Source organism: Suricata suricatta, chromosome 9, assembly GCF_006229205.1.
Source record: "Suricata suricatta isolate VVHF042 chromosome 9, meerkat_22Aug2017_6uvM2_HiC, whole genome shotgun sequence".
Lineage (NCBI taxonomy): Eukaryota > Metazoa > Chordata > Mammalia > Carnivora > Herpestidae > Suricata > Suricata suricatta.
Genome location: NC_043708.1, coordinates 104,542,474 through 104,569,064, shown reverse-complemented (window position 1 = coordinate 104,569,064; position 26,591 = coordinate 104,542,474). Strand labels below are relative to the sequence as shown.

General features: G+C 39.6%; 2 protein-coding genes across 4 annotated transcripts in view; one reads left to right on the top strand and one right to left on the bottom strand.

Annotated features, from left to right (window-relative positions):
• AAGAB (alpha and gamma adaptin binding protein) overlaps positions 1 to 26,591 on the top strand; it is a 272,788-nt gene that overhangs the window by 84,365 nt on the left and 161,832 nt on the right. Inside the window, exon 2 of the mRNA XM_029950226.1 lies at positions 7,960 to 8,291. The gene's annotated coding sequence lies outside the window, so the exon portion shown is untranslated. The remainder of the gene's footprint in view (positions 1 to 7,959; positions 8,292 to 26,591) is intronic.
• Positions 1 to 26,591, bottom strand: part of IQCH (IQ motif containing H) — a 205,999-nt gene that overhangs the window by 68,985 nt on the left and 110,423 nt on the right. For 2 of the 3 annotated variants that reach the window (XM_029950214.1, XM_029950215.1), the window contains exons 12-15: positions 19,128 to 19,211; positions 14,842 to 15,017; positions 8,046 to 8,318; positions 3,417 to 3,608 (exon numbers count right to left, since the gene is read on the bottom strand). In XM_029950214.1, coding sequence (XP_029806074.1) covers positions 3,417 to 3,608; positions 8,046 to 8,318; positions 14,842 to 15,017; positions 19,128 to 19,211 — 725 coding nt within the window. Of the gene's footprint in view, positions 1 to 3,416; positions 3,609 to 8,045; positions 8,319 to 14,841; positions 15,018 to 19,127; positions 19,212 to 26,394; positions 26,434 to 26,591 lie in introns of those variants that run through there. The other variant, XM_029950216.1, reaches the window with a different exon arrangement.

The window sequence follows — 26,591 nt, the reverse complement described above, 5'->3', positions numbered from 1 at the left end:
ATAGCCTCAACTGGGGACTGGGGTGTTTGGAGTGTGTGCAAATGTGTGGATTAATTAAACCTTAACAAGTATTGAGTACTTTAGTGAGGGAGTTTACTGGAACCTGTTGGGGAAAGGAGGTTTTGTTAATTGATGGGATGAAGAGAGCAAGGTTGGTACCAAACCACCATGAAATAATTGAGACTTGTGTTCTATTTCCACCGTGGCCACCATGTAATGTCATGCTTTCCCTCAAATCACCCATGTGTCTATACTAATTTTTTTGGTAATGTGACTGCAGTTTTTTCCAGCATTTGTTGACTCTATGACTTTGTTTCGAGCCTCAATTGGAACAAAATAACTCTCATTCTAAACTAGATAAGCAGGAAAAAAAAAAGGTGATCTTTGTATTAGTTCCTTCAGTCCACACTGGATCATGCCTACATCTAAAACCAATATCTGCATAAGATGCAGGGGAATCTCAAATCAGTTCAAACTCCCATAAACAGCACTGTTTTTAATCTGTTGCCTACAACATACCAATGAGAAAAATCACAGTATTGTGTCATAAGCTGCTATGCAAATGACGGTATTTGTAGGTATTAACATAATTTAGTGCTTACAGTCATATTCTCATTTCTAATAATTCTCCCAGAATGGAGTCTTTCTCTGGACTCTTAGCCTGCAGGATAGTCTTTCATCAAGAAGCTGAAATTTTTAATAACCTGCCAGCATATGTTTTGTATGTGCGGGCTAGGCTTGATGACACAATGTCTTCATTATCAAAAGAAACAGGTCTACAAACTGTAATAGGACATTAAAACATGTCTGTGCTCATAAAGTAATGCTTTGATGTCTAAATGTGCACCATTACGATGGTCTTCTGGAACAAAGGATAATTCTAATCCTAAATTCTCAATAGCGACCCTCAGTGAAGATTGCAATTCACTTCCACTCTGAATACAATTTTACTTTGAAGGCAAAAGGAGGTCCATAGTCTCCTACACACACACACACACACACACACACACACACACACACACACACAAGGTTTCCCCGAACTGCTTTATTTTTTATTTTTATTTTTGGCTTTTAACTGCATCCTGGCTAACCACAGTCCCTCATGGTATAAAAAGATTCCTGCTGAATACTTATTTTTTCCTTGTTAAGTTAAAAAAATGATTTAGATATTAATTATTCAAGAGTTTCACATTTAATAATATTAACACTAACGCCGAATGTATTTGGTGACAGTTTTAAATGGTGTAGTTTAAAATCATTGAAATTAAATAATGTGTAGTCAGGCTTTTAAGTGCAATTTGGCCACATATCATTATTCTAACTATTTTTTTTAAATTAAAGTCAAACATTTTAAATTTATCATAGTCTAGTATCAGGGAATTCTTTAAAAATTATTAGTTTGAAATATTGAGACCAGCAAATACTTTGCACACTAAATTTTGATTTTTTAAATAAAAAGGCATATTTTCATGATTTAATCTCCACAGTTTTGCTTTAAAAAGAATATTCTATACAATATGAAATAAAATCCAGCTTAAAGAGAACACAAGAGAAATCTCTATGGACCTCAAAATTAAATACATTTTCCTTGTTTTATTTTTTTTCTAGAAGAATAATTCACTTTGGTATCCTTTAAATAATATGCAAAAAGCTGGCCCTGACAGGTACTGCATTTAGTCCATTCACTGATGGAGGGAGAAGAAAAGCCCAGAATAGACCATGGGGAGAACAGTAACATTTGTCAAAGGGAACTCTCTCTTCTGACTGTTCTCTGGATTTATTCGTCATTTCACTTCTGTAAGAATAATGTGGTTCTCTCTTGTGTGCCCCTCCCTTTCCATCACTTGTGTGTCTTGATTCATATAGTGCTCAAAGCAGATGCAACTCACTGCCCAGTCCCCTGCTGTGTACCTGCAGCAGCGAAGGAATCAGTTAAGGGAATTTGTGCCTGAATTTTCCTCATTAGTTATGCTTTCATCAGTAGGTCAGTCAAAACTGAGATTTGAAATTAAGAGAAGCAAGGCAAGGGGCACCTGGGTGGCTCAGTCGGTTGAGCATCTGACTTTGGCTTGGGTCATGATCTCATGGGTCATGAGTTTGAGCCCTGCATCAGGCTTGCTGCTGTCCACGCAGAGACCACTTCAGATTTTCTCTCCCCACCATCTCCCTCTGCCCCTTCCCATCTTGCACTCTCTCTAAAAAATAAATAAATCTTAGAGAGAGAGAGAGAGAGAGAGAAACCAGGCAAGTCTAGGCCCCTGGATGCAAGGTGAGGCAGGTTTTGGAATGGTGGGTTGAAGAGGTCCCTAGGTGGCTCAATTGGCTCAGTCTGAGCCCCGCATCGGCCTCTGTGCCGACAGCTCAGAGCCTGGAGCCTGCTTCGGATTCTGCCCCTCTCCCCCACTTGTGCTCTCTCTCAAAAATAAATAAACATTAAAAATAATTTTTTTTAAAGAATGGTGGGTTGAATTTACATATTGAGCCATTAAAATTACTTTAATTATTAAGTAAGTTTGGAACAGACTTGGAAGTTGCACAATTCATCCTTCCACCAGTAGACGTGGAAAAATCTCTACATGTCCACTCACACGCTAAGGCTTCTTATCTAGTATTTAGCTTTGGCTGGGAGGCTTTCTGGCTGGAATGTAGTATTCTCTCAACATCTCATAGGGACCAGCAGTTACATAAATTTTCCTTGAATTGTCTTCAGAACCATATGACTGCTGACAGAATGCTTTTCTACGTGAGCTTCCAGGTGACAGCCATTCACTAATAGAATTTCTCTCTCATAATAAAATATGCAGCCAGCTTAATAACAACAGTTGTTAGAAGCATATGATCAAGACCCACTTAGACCAAATGATGGGATTTGTAATGTTATTTGAATATGGTAAAAAAAAAATTACTCCCTGATTATCATAATCAACTTGAAGATGTGACTGAGGGCCCAAAGAAGGGACATTTGTAATAACCTAATCATATAGCCTTTCAGTTATATGGAATGAATAAGGCACAGGGATGAAAGTGACAGCATAGGGAATATGGCCGATGGTATTGTCATAGCATTGCATGGTGACAGATGGCAGCTACACTTGTGGTGAGCACCACATAACATATACAGTTGTTGAGTGCTGCACAACTGAAACTAATGTAACATGTGTATTAACTCCACTTAAATTAAAAAAAACTTTCTTAATATATTAAAAAAATTATTAAAATAACTTGATCAACCCTAGTCACTTTATATATAAGGTGTAAGGCCCAAGAAAGTCAAAAGGACTCGCCTAGGGTCTTACTGCCGGTAGGTGACCCAGCTGAGTCTAGAAGAAAGTGCTTTCATCTCCCCTCTGAGCCTTTTGCTTCATCGCCTAACTGTTCAAAGACACTGTGGGTTTATGTCAACATTGAACACTCACTTGTGCCCACTTCTTGCTCCAGTCTTCATGGCCATATCTGCTGCTCTCCTTTAGGAACGACTTGTAGTGCTTTAGGTGGGAAGGAATGTCACAAAACGCAGTCCCATTTCCTCCAAACTCATGGTCCATTTTAAAGAGCCAGCGTTGGATTTCCAGGTGATCTAAGACCAGCTGACTCAGCTGTTCTATCATCTGTGGGGCCCAAGACACAGCAACATTTAATATCACGAGCTTCCTAGATTCCTTCTTATTGTGTTAACTTATTTGTGTCTTCAGATGGCCTGTTCGTTTGGTTATCTTCTAATTATTAAGACCGCTTAGAAGTTTTAAGTGATATGCCTATGATGTGAAGTAACCACTAACCAGGGGGACAAAAGGCCTGTTTAAATATAGTCTTAGTTATGAGAAATCCTGAAATTATCATTTTGCTGGCTTTGGAAGGCCAAAGAAAGGATCGCTGATATCTGTAACTGAATCTTGGTATTGTTTTGTTTCTTTTTTAGAGCATGATGTGTTTACTTATTGATTGTTCAAATGATTTTTTTATAGTTTTGAGACCATAAAGATTTATAGTCTTGAAAACTTTAACTGATTGGAGCTTTGCTGAGTTTTTAAATATTATAACCTACAAACATTTAATTTTTTCCCTCATCAACATACATGAAATACATTTGTTTTGATGGTCAGCTGACCAAGTACGCCATATGTATTCTATGAAGAAGACAGGTAATGGAGATAAAACATTCATAAAGCGACTACGCTCTGTTTGAGACAGTACTTCTCGAGAACAGGGCTCAATCCCATGGAAATGGAAGGGATAGAAGTTCAAGTTTTAATATCGCAATGACAGTAATATTAACATTAGTAATATCAGTAATAATATTAATATCAGTAATATTAACATTACTGAACTCGCGGGAGGAGTTAGGCCTTTGGCCAAGTTCTTTACATGACTTTTCTCATATACTACTCAAAAATGAAGCAGGCACCATGATTAGTTTCCATTTTATATATGAATAACTGAGATTCAGTTAATTTAAATAACTTGCCCACGATCACACGGCATTAAGTGGCAGAACAGGGACTCCACCTGGGATGCTCTGAGCCCAGCACCTAAGCTCTTTCCCTTTCTGTCATGCTGCCTATATCAGCCTGCAGAGAGGTGGAGGAGGGGGGCACGGCGGAGAAAGAAGTCAGAAGAGGAGCAGGAGAAGCAATTTTCCTTGCAGTCAATAAGCCATTTGGAATAAATTTGAATCAGACAAAAGTCTATAGCCCAGATTGCCTGATTATAAGTAATACTGTAAAAGTAGAGCCTTGGAGAAAAATAACCCATTAGATTACCAAATGACTTTTTGTCTGGTCTTCCCATCAGATGTTCTGGTCTGTATTTCTCAGAAAGAAACAAAACTGTACTAAGCATTCTCTCTCCTGAGCTGTCTTGACTGTGATCTTCCGTGAGTAGGGAGGTCTCTGCAACACTCTTATTCTCTTCCCTTTGGATAAGATTTTGCTCACCAAATGGACTTTTGAATTTTGGTTTTTTAACTAAAGAGCATGAAAGGGCTCAAGATCATAGTTCTGCTAAAGTCTGGAGCTAGAATATTAAAATTATTTTGATTGAAGACACAATCTGTTCTCCTGCGTTGTGTCTTCCTGGGGATGTTACACTCCACAGCAGTATGGAAGTGATCTCAAAATGGGCATACTTGGGATCCCCGGAAGCTCCGTGCAACCATGGGGTATTCAATTAGGGTGGAAATGGAATTGTCGTAGCTCCCTAATTATCAAGTAGTGTCTGTAGATGATTTGGTGTTCAAATGACAAGTACTCTCGTCTGCATACCATATGGCTACGAGCATAGCCTAGAAGGTTTGTAATGTGCCTTCCAAAGTGACACTTCTTCTTTCTCCAGTGTTGTGCTGAGAAGATAGAGTCTATATTCAATCATACTTCGCTGCATCATGATCACACTTGGCAGAAGTAGAAATGGTCTTTGGCTGTTAATATCTGATGAAATTCTTTTGCTGGTGTAAGGAAAGCTGTTCAGGGTTTTTTAGTGTGCCAGCCTGCATAGCCTTTTCCACTGTGTGTTTGGATACATTGTATATTTGGAGGTTTCAACTACTAACAGAATTATTATCTGTTTCTTCCAAATCCTATTATTTGTTGCTTCTGAGAATCCTATAAATGGGTGTCTGTTGATGGATCCTTCACAGTAATGAAAAGGATCAATAGTATTGTAAAGACTGCACTACTTGAAAGAATTATGTGCTATCTGTAAGTGAAAATTGAACAGTGCTTTAAAATACCATTGCCATTTTTGATTATTTAACCAAAGCTGTTAATATTTTATATGGAGCATGTGTCAGAAAGAGAACTTGCATGGTTACTTTATGGATCAAAACAGGAAATGCTCACTGTGCTTGTGCTAGATTTAAAAAATAAACAGATAAATTACTTTATCATAAACCAAATGACTTTATGCTATTTCCAAACATTTATCAATTTTCAATTTGAGCCTATCTCTTCAAAAGAGGTAATATATTTCTTAATTGCCATTCATTTTATACTGGGGTAGAGCAGAAGCAGAAAAATGTCTATTGCTAAAATCCAGCTGATAGTTGGGAATATTTATTCACCTAAATTAAAATAATCACAGCTTTCTCTCACTGCCTTTAAGTTTATGATGTACATTGGTAAAAAGTCAGTATTACTGATTCATCACTATCTGCAAATTCAAATCACTGACACAGATAGATTAGGTAGGGCAGCCACTATCTGGAAAAATCTCAGTGGAGCACTTTAATTCTTGATGACCTCAGACATATGTTTTCAAACAAGTGGAGTAGAAGTGAGTGATAACTTGGTTTATTGTGACACAATTTGCACATGCCATAGGTTAAATGACACATCTCTCAAGTCCAATTTTTAAAAAAATTTTTAAATATTTTTATTTATTTATGAGAGAGAGGGAGAGACAGGGTAAGCAGGGGAGGGTCAGAGAGAGAGGGAGACACAGAATCTGAAGACAGGCTTCAGGCTGTGAGCTATCTGTCAGCACAGAGCCCAACATAGGGCTCAAACCCATGAACCGTGAGATCATGACCCGAGCGAAAGTTGGACGCTTAACTGACTGAGCCACCCAGATGCCCCTCAAATCCAATATTTTAATCCTGCTTCTGAAAGCCAGCATGAGAGGGAAGTTTTACTGCATTTCACAATTAACATGTAAAGTTCTAAAGTATTTCCTAGCCAAGATAGCCTGAGTTCTTCTCATCAGTGGAAATGAAAGCAAGACTTAACATAAGTACTGCACATACATTTTAAAGCTTTGAAGACTGTCTAATGTAGTGTACACGTGATAATTATAGTCTTTAAGTGCATTTCACTTGTATCGAGTCTCTCAGTGGAGTATTCTACCAGGAAGCAGAGTCAAGCAATCCACTTTGTTACCTTCAAATTTGGGTGAGACTAATGACAGGGAAAGGGACACACCAGTTCAAGGGGAGCCTCTCTCTCACTCTTATTCAAACTTGGCTGTCTTTAGGAACAACTTCCTCCCTGAGTCCACTTATGGCCCAAGAACACTCTAGCAAGACTGAAACATTTTAGGGCAATTTAATAAGCAAACACTACCTTCAAACTAATCTCTAAGAAGTATGATTTGTTAAAAGGCTTGACTTTGGGGCTCAGTGGCAATGACATACAGAATGTCATGATCAAGTGACTGAGGGAAGAGGGGGGAATCCCTAAATACTGTTCCTCACAAACTGCTTCATTGTGCATAGTTCTTTAGTTTCCCAAGAAGTGGGCGCCTGGGCTAGTTGTGACTAGCTGGGGGGAATGGTCAAGAGATGTATGGAAACAGGGTGGGAAATGTTAACAGCCATTTGTCTATTTATTTTCCTTGTTGTTAAAAAAGATAGCAGTTAAATGGAAGAATACCTGACAGAGCTAACTTAAAGGTCATTTCTGGTGACTGATATTAGAGTTCTCCAAAGAGTCAGGGTTCTGTCTGCTGGAGGAATGCATAGCCAAAGCCCTGGTCCAAAGCAAAAACACAGAAGCAAATGGTTTTCTTTCTGGACCCATTTCATGTTCTTTACCTGGGATTTTCCTCCTACTCCCTGGATGGCCCCTTCCTGTGGAGTTAAGGAGTGTTTTACAGAGCCCGGGATGTCTGCAGCCCTCTGCCACAGGCCCTCTACAGCCTGACTCAGCAGAGGGCTCACTCGCCGGGGCTTACCAAACCTGCTCTTTTTCACCAAAACTGACTCTCACGTTTCTTAGGGTCCTGCTGAATGACGGGCTAGCCAATGTGATGATGAACTAACTAATCCATGTTAGGGGAATAAATACTGATAGCAGCTTCATACATTGACAGGGCCTTCAACAGCTTCTTCCAAACGAGTCAATATCTTGACAATTCCAGTAATTTCTGCAAGGCCAATAGAAAGATATTTTGAAACAGGAAGGCCTAAAGCAGAGCCCATCAAATAACTTAAGTATTCCACAATTCCACATATTCTTCTTTGGCTAGGGCTGTCTCCAGAAGACCTGAAGTTCCCACAAGGTCAAGAAGGCACAGAGTATTTGAACAGAGCCTCACTCTTCCACCCGACATACCTGCTGGTGACGGTAGATGCCACACACTCCAGGAGGGACTGGCACATTGGCGCTGTCAAAGACCAGTTTACTTCCAGATTTGCTGCTGTAAAGATGAGCCAGTTCAGGCTCTGGACCCAGCACGGGGGTGCCTAACATATCCGCCACGGCCAAGTCATCTCTGTGGAGGAAGCCGCTGACAATGTAGGCCTCTTTTCCTCGGATGAGATTTTTTATTCTTTTGATCGCCTTGGGACTGTACATCAGGTAAGTGGCCAGGCACATATGATGCTTCTGGGGAGGGAAAGGGGGAGACCATATCACTCTTGTTAAAAGGTGTTCTCTTTCTAGTCCATATGCTTCATTTATAATGTTGCACACAATAAATGCATTATTAATAGCAGGCTGGGTTATGACCTATCCTGTTGTTTAGCAGTTTAAATTGATAAAAGCTGTTGGGGTGAGGCTCTATAATCGCTCACATCTTTAGTGTGTTGGAAATAGGCTCACTGGGAATAGAACTAATTACTACACATCTGTATTTATTTGATCCACGTGGAATTATCCTTCTGTCAGAAGGAAAAGAGGCTGGCGGCCTTTGGATAATAGTGATTCATCTCTGCAACACTTCTGGCATGGTTTAACACTAAAGCGTCTGGAAAATCAATACAAAAAGTGAAGAGAAAAGCCTTACAGTGTGTTTGCTTCACTATACAGGACTTCTGATCTGGCAACTCTTTAAAGGACTCGGTAGGAAAAGGGCACTCAATAGTCTCTTTCCAAAGTTCCACCACCAAGGCTGTTGTAGGAAAATACGTACTTTTATAATGTTATCATGGTTCTTAGCCAACACTCTGGAGAGGATTCATGGATAGAAGATATGTGAAAATCTCAGCAAGACTTAAATTTTATCTTGTAATGGAAAACTCTCTTTATTTTAGTTTTGACTATTTAGACCCAGCTCAGCAATACCTGTGGCTGCTTATTCAATTTTGTAAATAATTTTGGCATATCTAAAAGGGGTCGAGGACGTACCAAAACTAGTACAAGCATGTCTCTGCGTTCAAGGATCAGGGACAGAAATGAGCACAGTCAGTGGAGAGCTAATACAAGGTGGAGAAGAGCCATAAAGGGTTACAGAAGGCTGTGAGGCATGGAGGAGGGAGCAGAGGTCACGTGCTGGTGGGGACAGCTGAGAAGGCAAATTATTCATTCTCCATGGACTTCGGTTTCCTCATCTGTAAAAATAAGTATAATAATAGTACCCATCTCCTAGGGATGCTGTGAGGATTCAATGACATAATGCATGTAAAGCACTTAGAATAGTGCCTTGGACATAATTAGCACTTAGTGAATGTTAGCTAGTGTTATTATTATGTAAGAGGTTAGGGTTGAGGTGAATTTTGAAGGAGGAGTAGGATTTTATCAGGTGAGGATGGACAGGGGAAAGACCTTAGCTAAGGATAGAATTTGAGAATCCCAGATTGCGTTCACTTCTACAGAGGAGGGCATCATGGCATGTGAGAAAATGCTGGGGGCTTAGGAGTTCTGGCTATGAATCTAGCTCTATCACCAGCTCCCTGAACTTGGGCAAGTGACTTACACTCCCTCTGCCTAAGTTTCTCCATCTGTTAAGTGGAAATAAAAATCCCCATCTGCTGGGTTTTTCTAAGGATAAAAATAAGATCATGAATGTAAAACATTTGTTATAATACATGGTATTGAGTTGATATCCAGTAAATGGTAGTAATTATTATTATGAAATGGTAGTCATTAAAATAAAGTCCTTAAAATGCCACACAAATTATATGATACAAGGTACCAGCATCTTAAGGGAGTTAAGGAATTTTGTAGACTCGCACCTACTTCTCCAATTCTCATCCAAGCTATCTACTCAACATGGCGTAAAAATATGAAAAACTGCTAAGGAAATGCAAACGTCTCTGGAAATGTTAGTGGCACCGGTTTGCAAACTGTTTAGAATGTGTAACTGATGGAGCGTCTGGGTGGCTCAGTCGGTTAAGCGTCTGACTTTGGCTCAGGTCATGATCTCATGGTTCAGGGGTTCAAGCCCCACGTCGGGCTCTGTGCTGAGAGATAGCTCAGAGCCTGGAGCCTGTCTTCAGATTCTGTGTCTTCCTCTCTCTCTGACCCTCCCCTGCTCACACTATCTCTCTCTGTCTCTCAAAAATAAATAAATCATTAAAAAATTTTTTTTAAGTTAACAAATAAATCATAAAAAAAATTAAAAAAAAAGTTTAACTGATGACTATGGGAGAGAGAGTGGGGAGAGCTCCTGGGTTTCAGTCCATTTGAATTTGTAACTTGCAAGGTGATTTAGAAAACTCAACCTTTCTGAGCCTCAGTCCCTGTATTCAAATGATGCATTGACCTGAAGTCTCCAGGATCTTTTCAGCTCTCAAATAACTTTTCCTTTATTATTTTTCTTAATGTCTATTATTTTTTAAATTTCTTAACGTTTATTTATTTTTGAGAGAGAGACAGAGTGGTCAGGGGAGGGTAGAGAGAGAGGAAGACATAATCTGAAGCAGGTTCCAGGTTCTATACCATCTGTACAGAGCCTGATGTGGGGCCTGAACCCACGAACCACAAGGATCATGACCTGAGCCAAAGTCAGACGCCCAACCAACTGAGCCACCCAGGTGCCCCTATTTATTTATTTTGAGAGAGAGAGAGCAAGTGTGGGAGAGGGTAAGAGAGGGAGAGAGAGTCCCAAGCAGACTCCATGATTAGTGCAGAGTCTGATGTGCTCGATCCCATGACTATGAGACCATGACCTGAGCCAAAATCAAGAGTTAGATGATTAACAGACTGAGCCACCTAGGTGACCCTAACTTTCCCTTTAAAACCAGAGCTCTTCTGGGCTCACTACTTAGTGGGTACAGAGTTTCTGCTTGAGATGTTGAAAAGGTTTTGCAAATGGATAATGCAATGGTTGCACAACAGTGAGTATGTACTTAAAGCCACTGAACTGCACACCTAACATGATTAAAATGGTAAATTTTAGGGGCACCTGGGTGGCTCAGTCGGTTAAGTGTCCAGCTTTGGTTTAGGTCATGATCTCACAGTTTGCAAGTTCAAGTCCTGCATTGGACTCTCTGCTGTCAGCATGGAGCCCACTTCAGGTCTTCTGTTTCCCTCTCTCTCTCTCTGCCTTTTCCCGACTTGTGCTCTCACTCTCAAAAATAAATAAACATTTTACCATTAAAAATGGTAAAAGTAATGTTATGTATGTTTTTCCCCCCAATTAGAAAAAAAAAGACCAAAAAACCAGAGGTCCTCTGAGAAGAGGATTTATATGATTTACACTATCGGGCTCTTCTTGCAAAGCAAGTGTTCTTCTATTCTAACCCTTAGATCTATGCAATATGCTTTTTCTACCATAATTTAAATCCATTTTCTTTTAAGTTTATTTTGAGAGAGAAAGAGAGAGTATGCATGTGTGTGAGTGAGGCACTGAGGGAGGGGCAGAGAGAGGGGTGGAGAGAGAGAATCCCAAGCAGGCTCTGAGCTGTCAGAATAGAACCCTGCTAGGGACTCCAACTCATGAAGCTCAAGATTGTGACCTGAGCTGAAATCAAGAGTCTGACTCTTTAACCAACTGAGCCACCCAGTTGCCTCTAAATCCATTGTCAACATCTATTTCAAAGAATGCAATTCTAGGAAGCCCAGTGTTCCCCTGGACAATGGCTGGTACCACCTCTTGAGTTCGTGTTTCTCCTCTCGTTGATCACTGTCTTTCCTCCTTGTTTATCTCACCCCTTTCCTTTCTCCACAAAGTATTCCAATGAGGAAATGTAAAAACATTAAATGTCTGGGAGAACTGGGGACATGAGTCATAACATACATGGTGGGCTTTACCGGGGACCTAAAAGAATGTTTCAAGGTAGCAGGACTCTTGATGTAAAGGCCTCATGGTCAAAGCTTTTTGAAATTATTTCTTGTTTGATCCATAGAACACTGTACCAATTAACAGCCCTTCTTTTAGAGATGAGGAAACCGAGGCTCAAGTGATCTGTCCAAAGCCACACGGCTAGTAAACAGCAGAGGCAAGATTGAAACCTGGGTATTCGCATAGTTCTGTGCTCCAGCTGCCATAACTTCTCCCATTCTACAGATTGTGTAGTGAAGGTCTGGTGAGTTTATGAGGTGTGATGGGGGGTGGCAGACAGAGCCATAGACTCTAATGTTAGTGCACCGAGCCACTTCCAGCCAGGCTGGATCTCTGTGTCCACTGGGTTTGCTGATCTCTGTTGGCAAGGACTCGACCTGACTCTTAGTCAGTCATCTGTGGGCCTGACTTACTCTTCAGGCAAGACGGAACCACACTACTGTATTCGATATGTGTTTAATAAAGATTTAAACACAAGTGAGCGATGGCACAGGACACATTACTGACCACGGGTTGCGTATGACCATTTACAGTAAATCAGTATCATCAGATCTAGGCAGGAGATGATCACAGATGACAAAGATCTAAAATGTTCCTAATTCCATAGCATTATAGCCACATTTAACTGATCACCATAATTTTTTTTTGACCTGAGACGAAAAGTAGTCTTCGTAACTACTGGGGATGTCTTCGTAAACATCAAAATGTTCAAAAACAGACATGATGACTTTATAACAGCATGTTTTGCCATTACAGTTTAGAACATCGAATAGTAACTTGGAGAGATATACAAACAGATTTTTGGCACACTTTTAAAAAGTCTCCTCAAAGCCATCCATTTGAATGAAAATCAGCACTGATACAATCTCTCAAACCCATTAAAAGGAAATAAAGCCGTAACTAAACATGAGCAAGAACTGATTTGAAAGTGAGAGCTTGATTTTTTTGTACTTTAAAAAGTTGATTGCCTATGAATGATTAATTACTCAAATAATTTAAATGTAAACTATGAGAAGTATTAAGTACTTAAAATATTCCTTACTTTTTTTCTACTCACAAAGATGCAAACCTACACTGTGAATGTGACTCAAGGCATAGGTTAGTGTCAAATGCCTATCTCTTGCTTAGAAGCTGAAGTATGGTCCACAGCGTACATGTCTCAGGTAACAGGATTACAGAGCTAGAAAGGTCTTTGAAATGCCCTAACCATTACCTGATTGTAGAAACAAAGTACAGAGAACTAGAAAGGTAAAGGGAGCCAAACCATCATTCTGGCTCCTGATACTGTTACTAGGGCCAGACACATTTTGGTTCATACTTTGACCCCACCAGTAACTTGGGACAAGAACAGGAGACCTGAGTTTCCTCATCCATAGGAAGAGATTGATCATTTCTATCTTGTTGCATTGGTCTGAGGACCAAATGAGAAAATGTGTGCTAAACATTCGAAAAATATTAGTCACGCACTCACTTTCCTTCTCCCAAACTAGCGCCTCTTTCCTAGTCCGTGCCTCTTCCATGTATGTGGACATTTCAGATGTACAGAAACTCCTTAGCAGCTACCAGGCATCAGCTCCAGTTTCTGGCTCGATAAAATCAGGAAATGAGCTGCCCACCAATGATAGTTTTGTCTTCCCTGCTTTCTAATGCTCATAGTGACCCTGACATTGAGTCCAGGGGATAGCTAGGAAGCACCAAGCAATCCTTGCACTGATGGAGGATATTGGGAGGTTCCTAAGAGTATAAGTAAGTGGCAATGATTCCTCCCATATGTTTTCTCTTGTTCACCTTGCCCCTGCCTTGCTGTTCTCTTCCACAGCCAAGCGGTGCCTATGAATCAGAACTAGGCAAAGAGATTTGGGGAGAATGCTGAGGTATCCAGTTATGAACATGTAAGTGTTTGCCTTGGCGGAAGAAAGTAAATCCTGATGAAATTCACTGAGTATTCTAGCAAAGCAGAAATGTTATGGCAACCCTCTTCAGCCATGGCAAGCTTCTTTTGGGGGGGAGGAGGAGGTCAAATCATGGTACATCTGAAGGGTTAGTGGGTAGTAACAACACATAAATAGTAAAGCATGGTATCACTTTCTTTGCCAATAAATAGAGCATTGACTTCAGTGCATCTCACTTGTGAGTGGAGAGAGCTATATCTTTACCTGAAAATTCAGACCCTTAGTTATACAAAAAAAAAGTCTCCTCAGAATTGTGTAGTCCATAGGTATTAAAACTGTTGGTTGTTTAACATGGGAAGTTTAAATTCTTGTTAAAACGTGGAGAAATTCATTTCAAGCCATCTCTTGGACTGCATTATTCTAGAACACTGCCCTTGTGGGTTCATGAATTTCCCAAAAGTTCTTGGGTAGGGATGGAGTTCCATTTAGAATTCATTCCATTCGTTAAAAATCAGTACAAGTTACAAAATCTGAACCTCGTTCATTCTGAACCCTGTCATATGGTAAATCAGGCCACATTCCCTTTAGGACACAGGTCCAGAGAGTAACAAGGAATAACAGTGTGGAAATCAGAGAACAGGGGCCCTGGTCGAGCTTCTATCCCTAACTAGCTCGGTGACCTTGGGTTGGCCTAGCCTTTCTCTGCCTTGGTGTCCTGCACCAAAATTAAGAAAAGGGTGCTGTAAATGTTATAAATTCACCTACTTGATGGTACCACCAATAACTGCAAATAGGTTTCAGCTGTAGAGAAACTGGGCAGGGGTAGCTCAACTAAGTCTGGAAGTTAAACTGGGATATTTATTTCCTACAGTCCAACTAGTAGTCTAATCAGTAAAGCTGTTAAACTTGCAATAATATTTCACTGATGTGTACCAGAGCGTTGCAAGTTATAAAATTTCCAATTTAATTTTACTGCATCCCTGAAGCCGTAGTAATTAGAAGACAAACTCACAGGGAAGATGTCTATAGCTTCAGGGGTGATAATTTTGAACCTGTCCTGCAGGTCACTTCTGTCCTCAAGGTTTCCCCATTTGACAGCTGCCTGTAGACTCAGGATTTTATTGTAATACAGCAGTAACTCGTCATTCATCCAATGGGAGCAGATGTAGATGACGCTCACATTGGCATCTAGAAACAAACAGGCACAATGTTAATTACTGGTGTAAAGGTAAATGACATTCTGAACTCTGGCATCGGATTGAATTCGCAGAGTTTAAAATAAAGAGCATATCCAAAAGCTGCATTGAAGTTAATTTAGATTGGTTTTGTATGGATCTTTGCAATTTAATGGGCTTTTTTTCTTCTTTTCTTTTTTTTTTTTTGCCCTTTTTTTTTTTTTTGCCTTTTAGCATTTTTCTAAAGAAAAGATAAATAACACTGCCACCAAAAAAAAAAAAAATAGACACAATGATTCCTTCAGAAGGAGGGCTGTGAGATACCATGGAAGTGTGGTTTCAAATAATACATAGGGATTTAGCCCCAGAACTACCATTAACATCAATGGGAATTGCATATCGCTTTAAAAATTTATCCCATTAACTTCAGTAAATTATAAAACGGAGCTATTAACTTTAGAAAGCTGATGAAGTTGCAATTTCTTATTCTGCCTGGACTTGGCAGGGCCAATTCAGGGAACGTTCTGTCCAAATAAATGGTTTGATTATGACCATGGCAATGATTATTTCAGGAAACCAACCTTTTCCCTGCTCCATTCCCAAAGAGGAGTATAGTACTTAAACAGGACATCTAGTGATTCTTGGTTTAAAGAAAACACTGTCTTAATTTAACTGTTTTTCTTCTTAAGATGTGCTTATTATGTACATAGAAAGAAATCCGAATGAAATATCCCACTCAGATGGGATAGATGAGATTATCCATCCAGGCTGCAGGGGTTTAAGATTTTAAGGAGTAGGGACAGGAAATCAGCAGCCAATGGTGGCATTCATTCATTCATAAGACAACTTGCTGAGCAGTAGGGGCAGAGCACTTGGCGGCACCTGGAGGGAAATAAGCAACCAAGAGGCTGACCATGAGGAGCAACCATTTCCTGTGCACAAACAGTCATCAAACATGGCAAGGAGCAGTGGGCGCAGCTCCCAGCCCAGGTGCTTAGGGAAGTTCAGGGGAGGGACCGTTGTAAAATGTTTCCTTGGTCAGGTAGGGCTGCGAGGGGATTTTTAGATGCCTCTGTCCAGTTTGACAGAGTATATAGAACACAGACGGATTAAATTCTAGCTCAGCTGCCTAGCAATGGCGGGCACACTATTTACCCTTTCTAAGCGTTGGCTTCTTCATCACTAAAATGGAGAATAGAATCATCTGGGCATAGAGTTTTGAAGAGTATTAAATTAAAGAATATATATATATATATATATATATATAAAGCACCTGGCTCCGTATCTCGCACACGGTTGGTAATCAACAAATAGTCCATGTGTGGGAATCTGCCCCACAGCCCACTCTGACTAGGGCGAGCCAGCGGTGATTCCGCACCCTGCCCTCCACACTTGTGCTCCTTCACTCAGTGCCTCAAGATTTAACATGATGGAGTATCCTCTGTGGTTTCATCCTATTGTTGCAGATCTCTTGATCTTGTCTCTCCCAACTCGTTAAAGGCAAGATGTATGGTCTTTCCTATATTCCCCCAAGCCTCGGTACCATGTGGAGTACACAGAAGCCACTCAGTACATGCTTGTGGGTTGACTGAAGGGATCTGGGAGAATGGAAAGATTTGGGAAGGAGAAAATCTTATACCACGGCCTGTGGGAGGATCCTTTCCCATGGAGAAGGAGTGTCCCTTGACCTGGCCCGGTGCTGAGCCCAGAGCAGGCTCTCCATACATGTAAATATTTAAGTCATCCCTATTTCACTTGAAATCCAACTGTCACATAAAGCTCAGAATAAATTAACTGAGGCGGCAGTAAATAACTTGTATTCAGCTATTGAATGATCAAATCATTTATACCAAATCTTGTTTTCAAGGGACTAGTGTCTTATTAAACTAATGTACCTCACAGCCCTCCTTCTGAAGAAATCATTATGTCTATTTTTTTGGTGGTGCTTTTATTTATCTTTTCTTTAGAGAAATGCTAAAATGCAAAAAAAAAAAAAAAGCCAGTTACACTGGGAAGATCTGTACAAACCAATCTAAATTAACCTCACTGTGGCTTCTGGATGTGTTCTCTATTAGGTTTCAAAAACCAATTCAATATTTTTAAAGTATTTTTGTTTTAAAAGAAAAAACAAACAGTGAAAATAAAGATTCCAAAGCTGAAAACAACTAAATTTTTCTCGGGAAGAAATTTCTAGGTTACAAATGATAACGAATCATATTGCTGATCTCACCTTTCCTGTGCATTTCTGGCAAAGAAATACGTATCACTAACACTAATATCCGATATTAGTATGGCTTGTTTGTGAATCTGCAAATGCTCAAAATTAATTGACAGGTAATCATGGAAAGCAATTAATATGAAGACATAGATTGCTTTGGTTGCTAGTCAATAATCAATAAAAGTCACTCTCTTGCTTAACTCCTCTAGGAATTGAAAATACTAGCCATCGGGGTCTCCACCTGATACCCTGACTTCACAACCAATATCCGAATGACAGGTCTTACCAACATGATCAGATTCTCTTTGTTTCCCTTGAAGAAGCAAAAACTCAACACACTTTGCTAGCAATTAATGGAATAAAAAAAGATAATCGTTTATTCTTACATAAAATTACTAATCTTCCTAGGTTTTTTTTTTTTAAATTTCACAAGCAGGTACTTTTCCTACCTTCTAAATACTGCTTCTAAACTTTTCATTGCTCCTCTTGAAGAGGTTTTGAGATCAGATGGCTAGATCATGATGAGGGTGTACCAAGAAAAAAAAAGGCATTTGGTTCATAGTCTCTCAGAAATGTTCATATTAGCAAAATTTTCCATTGCAGGTAGACACAGACTAAATTTTTGAGTTATTTCAAATAGAAACCAAACACTTTCAAGTCTCTCAGATAATGAGACTCTTTTGTAAAGAAATTCTTTGGTGATGGTTTGTGCTATATCTAGAAGGGTATATAAAAAGCTAAAGAAAAAAAAATTAATGCAAATAAATTAGAGCAAGGTCTGCCCTCTGCCGTACTTTGGTGGTCCCCATCCAGTCAGGTTTTTCATTGAAATAGCTTAGCACTAACAAATCAATCTCAAGTCATTAAAAAAAATTTTTTTTGTAATACTGAAAAACAATATTAGTGCCTACATAATAGATTAAAGCAATTACACTATTATTATTTTAGGACACTGTAAATTTCTAGTACTGATGTATCTTTGTTACCAAATGGCATTTATAAAATAATAATGATGCTGAAATATATATGAATCATGTAAAGTGTGCCATTCCAGGGAGCTAGCTAAGTTGGTCATTGATAATTTAAAATTCTTCCTTGTTCTGCTTAAATAAGGGCCGGAGCAATTATATTTTAACAAAAACACAGAAGTTCTTATTTGGTAACTAATAAAAACCTAGTTTTTGTTTGCCCTGAATTTTTGGCCAGTACCTCCAAAACCAACTCAGTATTAGGGCTTAGCCTTGGCAACCTTTATTCTTTAAGCCTCACCTAAACCCTAGCCTTGAATATCATTGACCAAAGCCATGGCTCTCTTGTATTCTCTCCTGGCTCAGGTTGGTCTGATTTAGAACTGATCAAGCCAGTATCAGAACTTGACTTTTACAAAAATGTATCTGCAACTTGAGCTTTATATTTCTTAAAATCCCCTCCATGAGGCATTTCCCATTTTCTAATCACTAGATGATATATATTTAAACAAAAGCCTCTTTTTAAAAAAATCTATCATCTCATCCCTCTTAGTCTTATAATGAAAATAATGCTTTTCATTTCTGATACCACTTTCCACATATTCCCCAGATAATAGAATAGACAATATTGACACAAATATAAAATGTTGGCTTCATTCACTGCCAGATTCGGTAAATGACGATTTGAGGCTATAGGAGAAGAATCCTTTAGAGTCTAGAAAAACTACCCAAATAAATTAATTAAAAATGTCATTTTTAATTCAAGTTGACTCCACTATAAATCTGTACTTCAAAACAAAACATGTAATTGCCTTGCAAAGTAGATTAAAAATCCACGCTTTCTTCTTGGGGAGGGGAGACAAAAAAAGAAACATTTCTATCAACATCCTCTGATTAACATTCCAAAGAGTCATTTGTGTGCAAGTATTTACTGTACCTAAGACGTCACACAGCCTCCCCAGCTGCATGTTCTGCTGTGTGTTGAAGTCGGCAATACTCTGTCGCACAGGCTGGGAGTATCCTAAAAGGCAAACGGTGTCACAACGGAGAAAGAGCAAGTCAGCATGGCAAATGGCACACTGGGATTTCCATGTGTCACAGTGCACATTTCCAGGAAAGAATTTTCTCGGAAGCATCTCGCAGAAACAATCTAACTCCTAAGAATGAGGTCCTTGCTTCTCATGGGATTAAGCATTATTCTGGCAGAAGTGCTAAGCAGCATATTTTTCAACACCAGCAAAATCACCGGCAATCAAGATCAGAGAAACATGAGGAAATTTCTGACATTTAACATGAAGGTTCAAAACAACATTGAAGGAAATTATGCTAAGGGTTAAAACAAACAAACAAAAAACTATGTTGCTCCTTTAACTTCTGCTTTCTGGGGGGCATTTTGAAGATGTGACACACAGATTTCAGAGACACTTCTTCTGCCAAGAATATCTGTTTAAGTAATTCTGAATATTAAAGAAATATACTTCTGCTCACCCTGTCAAAAGAAATTTGAGTTTTTAAAGGGCCATATAGGTTAATGCAGTTACTTTTCCGTACTAATAAAAAGTCCTGCAGTTTGCTTTCACGTCCACTGGAAACAGAACAGGAGGGAATTGCGTGTGGATGACTATTGTCCAAAAATCTCTCACGAAAGATACAATGGCAGCAACACTTTCTGCTGGCATTTCAGGGGTTAAAAAAATAAGTGGTTCAAAACATGAACTTAAAAGGCGTGTGTACTCACAAGCAGGTATAACCGCTTATATGATATTCAGCAACTGTGGGTGCAACTTTTTTTTTTTAAGTAAAATTGCTTTTCACATTTTGAAGAGATGCTTCAATGCCTCCTTGTGGTTAGTGAGGCCAAACACATGTTTCAAGTGAGGCTGCTATAGATAAAGTGAGTTTAAATATTGCATCTTTGAGATGTGACACAGATTTCCTTTTCAGCGTAAGGAAAACTATAGCAATTCTGGCAACAGGGCTTCAGATCAAATGCACTCTGATAATTGGCTCTTTGCTTTGATGTCAGTGTTTAAACACTAGACCATGTCTGGAAATTAAATGAATTTAGAATTTGTCTTAAAGTCTCCTGTTTGTTTTATGCAGATGAACGTAAGAACTAAAGAGGCAGAACGATAAATGGCTTAGGTGACTTATTTTTGAAAAACTATTGATTTCTGTAGTTTGGGGAACCATTCTACATGTGAAAGACAACATAGTGCTATCTTGATGTGTCATTATTGTAACTCTTAGGGTTTTGCATATTGTATAATTCTATCTATATTCAGATAACTGTTTAGGAAGATATATCGTGAGTGACTTGTGTATCAAAACTATTAGAAGGCAGGAAAAATGCCTAAAGAATGAAGTATGATTAAGAAGAGTGCCTGAGAGCATTCCATGAATGCATTTCCTTTCACAAGTAAAGATAAAAGGCAGTGTGAGATGTCTCATTAAGATGATGTCCAATTTAAAATATAAAGGATGTCTGATCACTTTGTTGCCACGTGTGCAGCATGTGAGTGAGTTAAGTCTGTGCTGCAACAAAGGGCTGGAGGTCAGTTTTCCAACAAATGACTTGGTACCTCTGTTACCATTAATCAGGATGCATATAAGATGTCTATGCAGAATTATGATAGAACCAGTTACCAATACACCTGTTTCAAAGAACTGAAAGCAATCTCAGAACGTTGTTCTAGAGGATCATATAAAGTAACAGATATGAAGACACTTTGTAAACTGTAAAGTGCTCTGTAAACATAAGGTATTTTGGGGTTATGGGGTATAGATGCGCTTCCAAAGCCTATAACAACGGGCACAACAAATCCTGTGACAAGCAAGAGACCATTCTACATAGACGAGATACAGTGTAATGAACACTGCCATCCCCAGAGCAGAAGTTGGGAGTCCATTTTTTAAGTCAGATTTATTCTTATGCCTTTAAATTTTTTTATGTTTATTTATTTTTGAGAGAGAGAGAGAGAGAGAGAGAGAGAGAGAGAGCGCGAGCTTCAGCAGGAGAGGGGCAGAGAGAGAGGGAGACACAGAATCTGAAGCAGGCTCCAGGCTCTGAGCTGTCAGCACAGAGCTGGACATGGGGCTCGAACTTATGAACTGACAGATCATGGCCTGAGCCAAAGTCAGACGCTCAACCAACTGAGCCACCCAAGTGCCCCTTTTCTTGTGCCTTGTATAGCCACAGAGTGCATGTGTTGACACCTAGATGAAAAACCCTCATAAATGCTGATAGTGCATATATTAAATACAATAGTGATGTAATCAGTGGCTACCAGCAAGGATGCTGTGGCCTTGGGGAGCTCAGCAGACCTTCCCTGCAGTAATGAAACATCACACTTGAGAATATAATCTACAGAGACATAGTACTTCAAAGGTCAGATAGAAACACTGAGGGAGACTTGAGACACTATCTACTTCAACCCTGTCATGTTACAGATAAGGGAATTCAGGGTAAGTGTCTTGTCTCTTGTCCAAGATCACATACACCTGCAAATTATTATACAGTTTGCATAGGGTATATTTAGCTTTTGCAGAAATGTGGTTACATAAAAGAAGAGAGAAGGCAAGACTTTTCAGGTGTGAGGAGAGATCTCCAGAAGGGATAAAGTCTTTGCCTCTTTTCTCACATTTATTCCTAATTGTTGCTACAGGCAGAAAATGGCCCTCCAGAGATGTCCATGTCCCCATCCCTGGAACCTGTGAATACCTTAGGTTACATGGCAAAGGGGAAATAAAGTTGCAAATGGAATTAAGGTTGCTAATTGGCTGACCTTGAAGTAAGGGGATTGTTCTGGATTATTTGGTTAAATCCAGTGTAAGCACAGAAGTCATTAAAAGTGGGAGAGGGAAGCAGGAGAGGAGAAAGTTAGCCAAGGTGTAACCGTAGAAGAAAGGCACGGAGAGATGCTTCTTGCTGGTTTTAAAAATGGAAGAAGGGGGCTAAGGGCTCTCTTCATTCACTCCTTTGTGGACGGCTTCTGGAAGCTGGAAAGGGGAAGGAAACAGATTCTCCCCTAGGTCCTCCAGAATGGAACACAGCCTGCTGACACCTTGATTTTAGCCCCTCTCGGACTTCTGAACAAAGAATTATTACTGTAAGGGAATACGTTTATGTTGTTTAAGCCACTAAGCTGGTGGGAACTTGTTAGAGGGTGATAGATAGGAAATGAATAGGTTACCTTCCTTCCTTTTCCCCTTTTCAATTTTTATAAAATGGGTTCTCTGATCTGGAGAATTTGGGGGAGATCAGAGAATGGGGAGTGGGACCTCTAGATTTTTCCAGGTCCTCATCAGCATAGGAGCAACAGCACTGGCATAGTGGGGCACCCTCTCCTCCTTATCACTTTAGAGAGGGACACAGCCTCCTTCCTTCTGGCCATCCACTTAGGTCGAGTGTTCCATCATTTCTCCAAATGTTATTGCCTCTGCTTCACATCAGAGGAGGACACCTGAGAGATGCCTCTTTGAAGTTACCCAACTACTCTCAGTCTTTTCTTGAACGAAGCTCATCAGTGGTTACCGGGCCATCATTCCCCCACCTTCACCCCTTCGTTTGTCTCCTCTCCCTCCCCATCCCCACTCCGGCACAAACTCCTGTCAGATGATGCTAATGGCCTCTTTGCACCGAGTATATTAGCTCTGCTGGGGTTGGCATTTCTTTCACAGAACTCACAGAAACCCACAAGCAAAGCTGGGCTCCGTGACTGTGCCTCCTTGGGACCATGTGTGCCTCTGTGACAGGCCTCTACTGTCGCAGGAGAGCACAGACTCGAACCACAGCCTGCTTATCACCCTGTGGCTGACTCCTAGTTCCTTTGTCTCCAAGCCGTATTCCGTACAGGCTGCCTAAGGCAGAGAAGGGGCTAACCGTGGACTTCTAGTTACCAAGTCATCATTTATCCGATCACTGGCCTGAGATGGGAGTCAGCCATGCCTCAGTTTGATGGACTGGAGCAGTAAGTCTCAACCTTTTCCCCAGTTTGAAACAGGTGCTGTGTGATGTTCGCATGCATCACACACTGCTGTGAGCGTCCACCAGGTGACACAGCAGTGGCGATAACGCCATCCCTTTCTCTTCTATTCAAGAAAGCATACTTGGATGCAAGCTGAGCAAAAGTGACACTGTTAAAGAGGTAATCCTGAATTACTCCAATTCATAGGGAAAAGGTAACAGCCAGCTTGGGTAGTCTAATTGTAAATATTTCAGGGAACATGTGACATATGTCACAATTGATTGCCCATTAGCATATTGCAGTCATTCAGAGAAATGTGATCTAGACATTATGGTTATACTCAGGTTTTAATTACTTATGCAAGTGTGAGAGCACAAGCTACTGAGGTAAGAGATTAAGATACAGTAAGAGAGAGCCTGTATGTATGCAGTACATCCAGGGTCAGATTGATGAAAGTAAAACTAAGCATTGTCTTGGGGGGACTGCTAAGGGAGATTAGGGAATTTTGTGATGAGGATGTCGAAAACACAGGAGGTGCTTAAATGTTGAAAACATTCTCAAATTAACCTGGCTGGATGGATTTTGTGTGGCTCTGGAAGTCTTCCGTTTAAGAATGAAGACTTTCTCCTGTTTGAAGTTTTTATCAATTGCTTTATCAGAGGCTTGCCCAGCATTGCATGCAGCTGAGGCCGTGATGCTCAAGCCTGGTCTAGAGAGCGTGGAAGGTCTGAGACCCTTTCAGGGAGTCTGGAAGGTCAAAACTATTTTCCAAATAATACTAAGATGGCAGTTATTTTTATTTTTTCAGTCTTGTCCTCTCAAAAAATACAAAAAATGTATTGGTACAATTTCAAATTCCACATTGTAACACATAAAAATTACCACTCACCATTGAGTTTTGGTATAAAATCAAAGGAGAATATACACAATTATCTGAAAAGGCTATAAAGTATGTAAAATAGTCTTCCCTTTTCCAAATACTTATCTGTGAAGGGCCAGATTTTCATCATATGCTTCAATCAAAATAACATATTGCAACAGATTGAATACAGTAATAGATATGAGAATCCAACTACATTCTACTAAGAGATTTGCAAACTAGTTAACCAATGCAATTCTTCTCACTAAATTTTTTTTATTTGGGAAAATCAAGGTTTTGTTTAACAAAAATGTTATTTAGGTTACATTGGTGATGGGCTTCTTATTGTTATTTTAAAGTAAATTCAATATTTTTCAGATTTCTCAGTCTTGGTTTCTAGTATGGTATTGATGGATATAACCTACGTAACCAGTGCGTTTTAGGGTTCTCAATAGTTGTTTACAAGTGTAAGTTTGAGAGCTGCTGAACACACATTTTAATATTTTTTATGAGAACGAAGGCAATGACAAAGAGTATAGTTTCAGCTTAGCATATGCAAGACTCTTTTCAGAGCATATCCTAATAGTACTCCATTTCACGAAAAGCTCACGAGCTAGTGTTACTGACTGCCACCCAGGTCAATGCTGTTTCTGTACTTCACGGTACAACATCGGATGACTCAAGGCCAACTGTGTGACTTACTATTTACAGGGTCATGGGGCCAACTCTGGTCTAACCAATGAATGAGTGTTGATTTAGATTAGTTGGATGAACACAATGTGTTTTCATTTTAATTCAGACTGTAAAGTAATTCTGAAAGTTGAAGTGCACTTTGTTCCTGATGTCAAACGATGTGTGTCTTTCTGGGAACTGCTATCTGGGAGGTCTTGGCAGTACATCTGTCTCAAGCACCTAGTGCAGCCACACGATAGCTAAACTGTGGATTCCATAACTACCTGCCAAAATATACGTTGAAAACTATGATGATTTGATTGGAAGTCCTAGTCCTGCCCTGAGGTGGAAGAAGCAGAACCGAGCATGTCTTTGAGGTGTCCACTCAAAAAACCGAGAAACTAGAAAGACGCAAGTGTGCTTGGAGGCATAGTAAAAATGTGATTTCAGCTATCGTACTCTTAGCTGTGGTCCCCTACCCTGCCCCTGTTCACAAGAGGAAGTGACCTAGCTCTTATCTTTCAATAGAAGGGAGTGGATGGAGTTAGGGAGCTACTGTCTCGTGACAGTTTGGGGTAGAGTCAGTTGTACGCAAAAGTAAGTTCTTTCTTTTAGGCTTCCGTGACAGTACAGAGCAGCAGAAAGATGTTGTCTTTTCACGAGACTCACAAAAACAGAATCCATAACTTTATGGAAGGGGAGTATCTTGGAGACCACTAATTGTGTTTGCTCCAAAGATACGTTGCTGAAGTGATGCACAGAGGGGAAAAATGAGGCTGAATTATATAGATTCCTTTTGGACATTAAATCAATTGGCAATGAAATAAAAGATTATATAGAGAAGAGAGAAAAATCTCACCTCAGTAATTCACTTTTTTTCTTTTAAAGAAGGAAGAGAAGCGAGAGAGGAAAATCGTCACTGGGGTTCGCTTGGCTGGAAGTGCCTCACACCTGCTCATGGCATCAGAGCCACATACATGGCACATCTCATTTTTTTAAATTTATTTTTTATTTTTTTAATAGTTTATTGTCATGGCACATCTCATTTAATGTCAATATATTTTAAAACGCCACCGAGTTTAAGTGTAGCACCAAATGCTACTGTGAAATAAAGGAGCACAGAGGTTAAATTAAAAGTGGAGGAAATAACTTGGCCAAAGAAACTAGAAGAGAGTTCATTTGCAGGTTTTATTTAGACCTCTGATTTTTCTAGAGGAATTAGGATTCTTTGTTTCAGTTCCTTCTTATTTGACGGATAGATTTTGCTTAAAATAGACCTTAGTATTCTATTCCTGCTATAAACCATAGTAGATTATTTTGTTATATTATTGTATTTCATTAATAAAAGTGATAAAATATCTAATATCCAATTAAGAGATTAGCCTATATACTATGGAAAGAATGAGCTCTTTTTTTTATCATCTTAGGAAATTACAGGCTGATCAGTTTCTTTGGACAATTAACCAACAGCATCCCACTTCTCCTGTTTGTTAAAAATAGCTAAAACTTTTTGTTACATCTAGGAATACTACTTAAAGTATAAAACAGACAATTAGGTTTTATTATTTATTTATGTATTTAAATTTTATTTATTTATTTATTTATTTATTTATTTATTTATTTGAGAGAGATAGAAAGTAAATATGAGCCGGGGAGGGGCAGATGGGGAGGGAAAGAGAGAATCTTCAGCAGGCTCCACGCCCAACACGAGGCTTCATCTCACCACTGTGAGATCATGATCTGAGCTGAAATCAAGAGTCAGACGCTTAAATAACTGAGCCACCCAAGTGCCCCTATTTATTTACTTATTTTTAAGTAATCTCTACACCCAATGTGGGGCTCGAACTCATAACCCTGAGATCAGGAGTTGCTTTTTCTTCCAACTGAGTCTGCCGAGCACCTC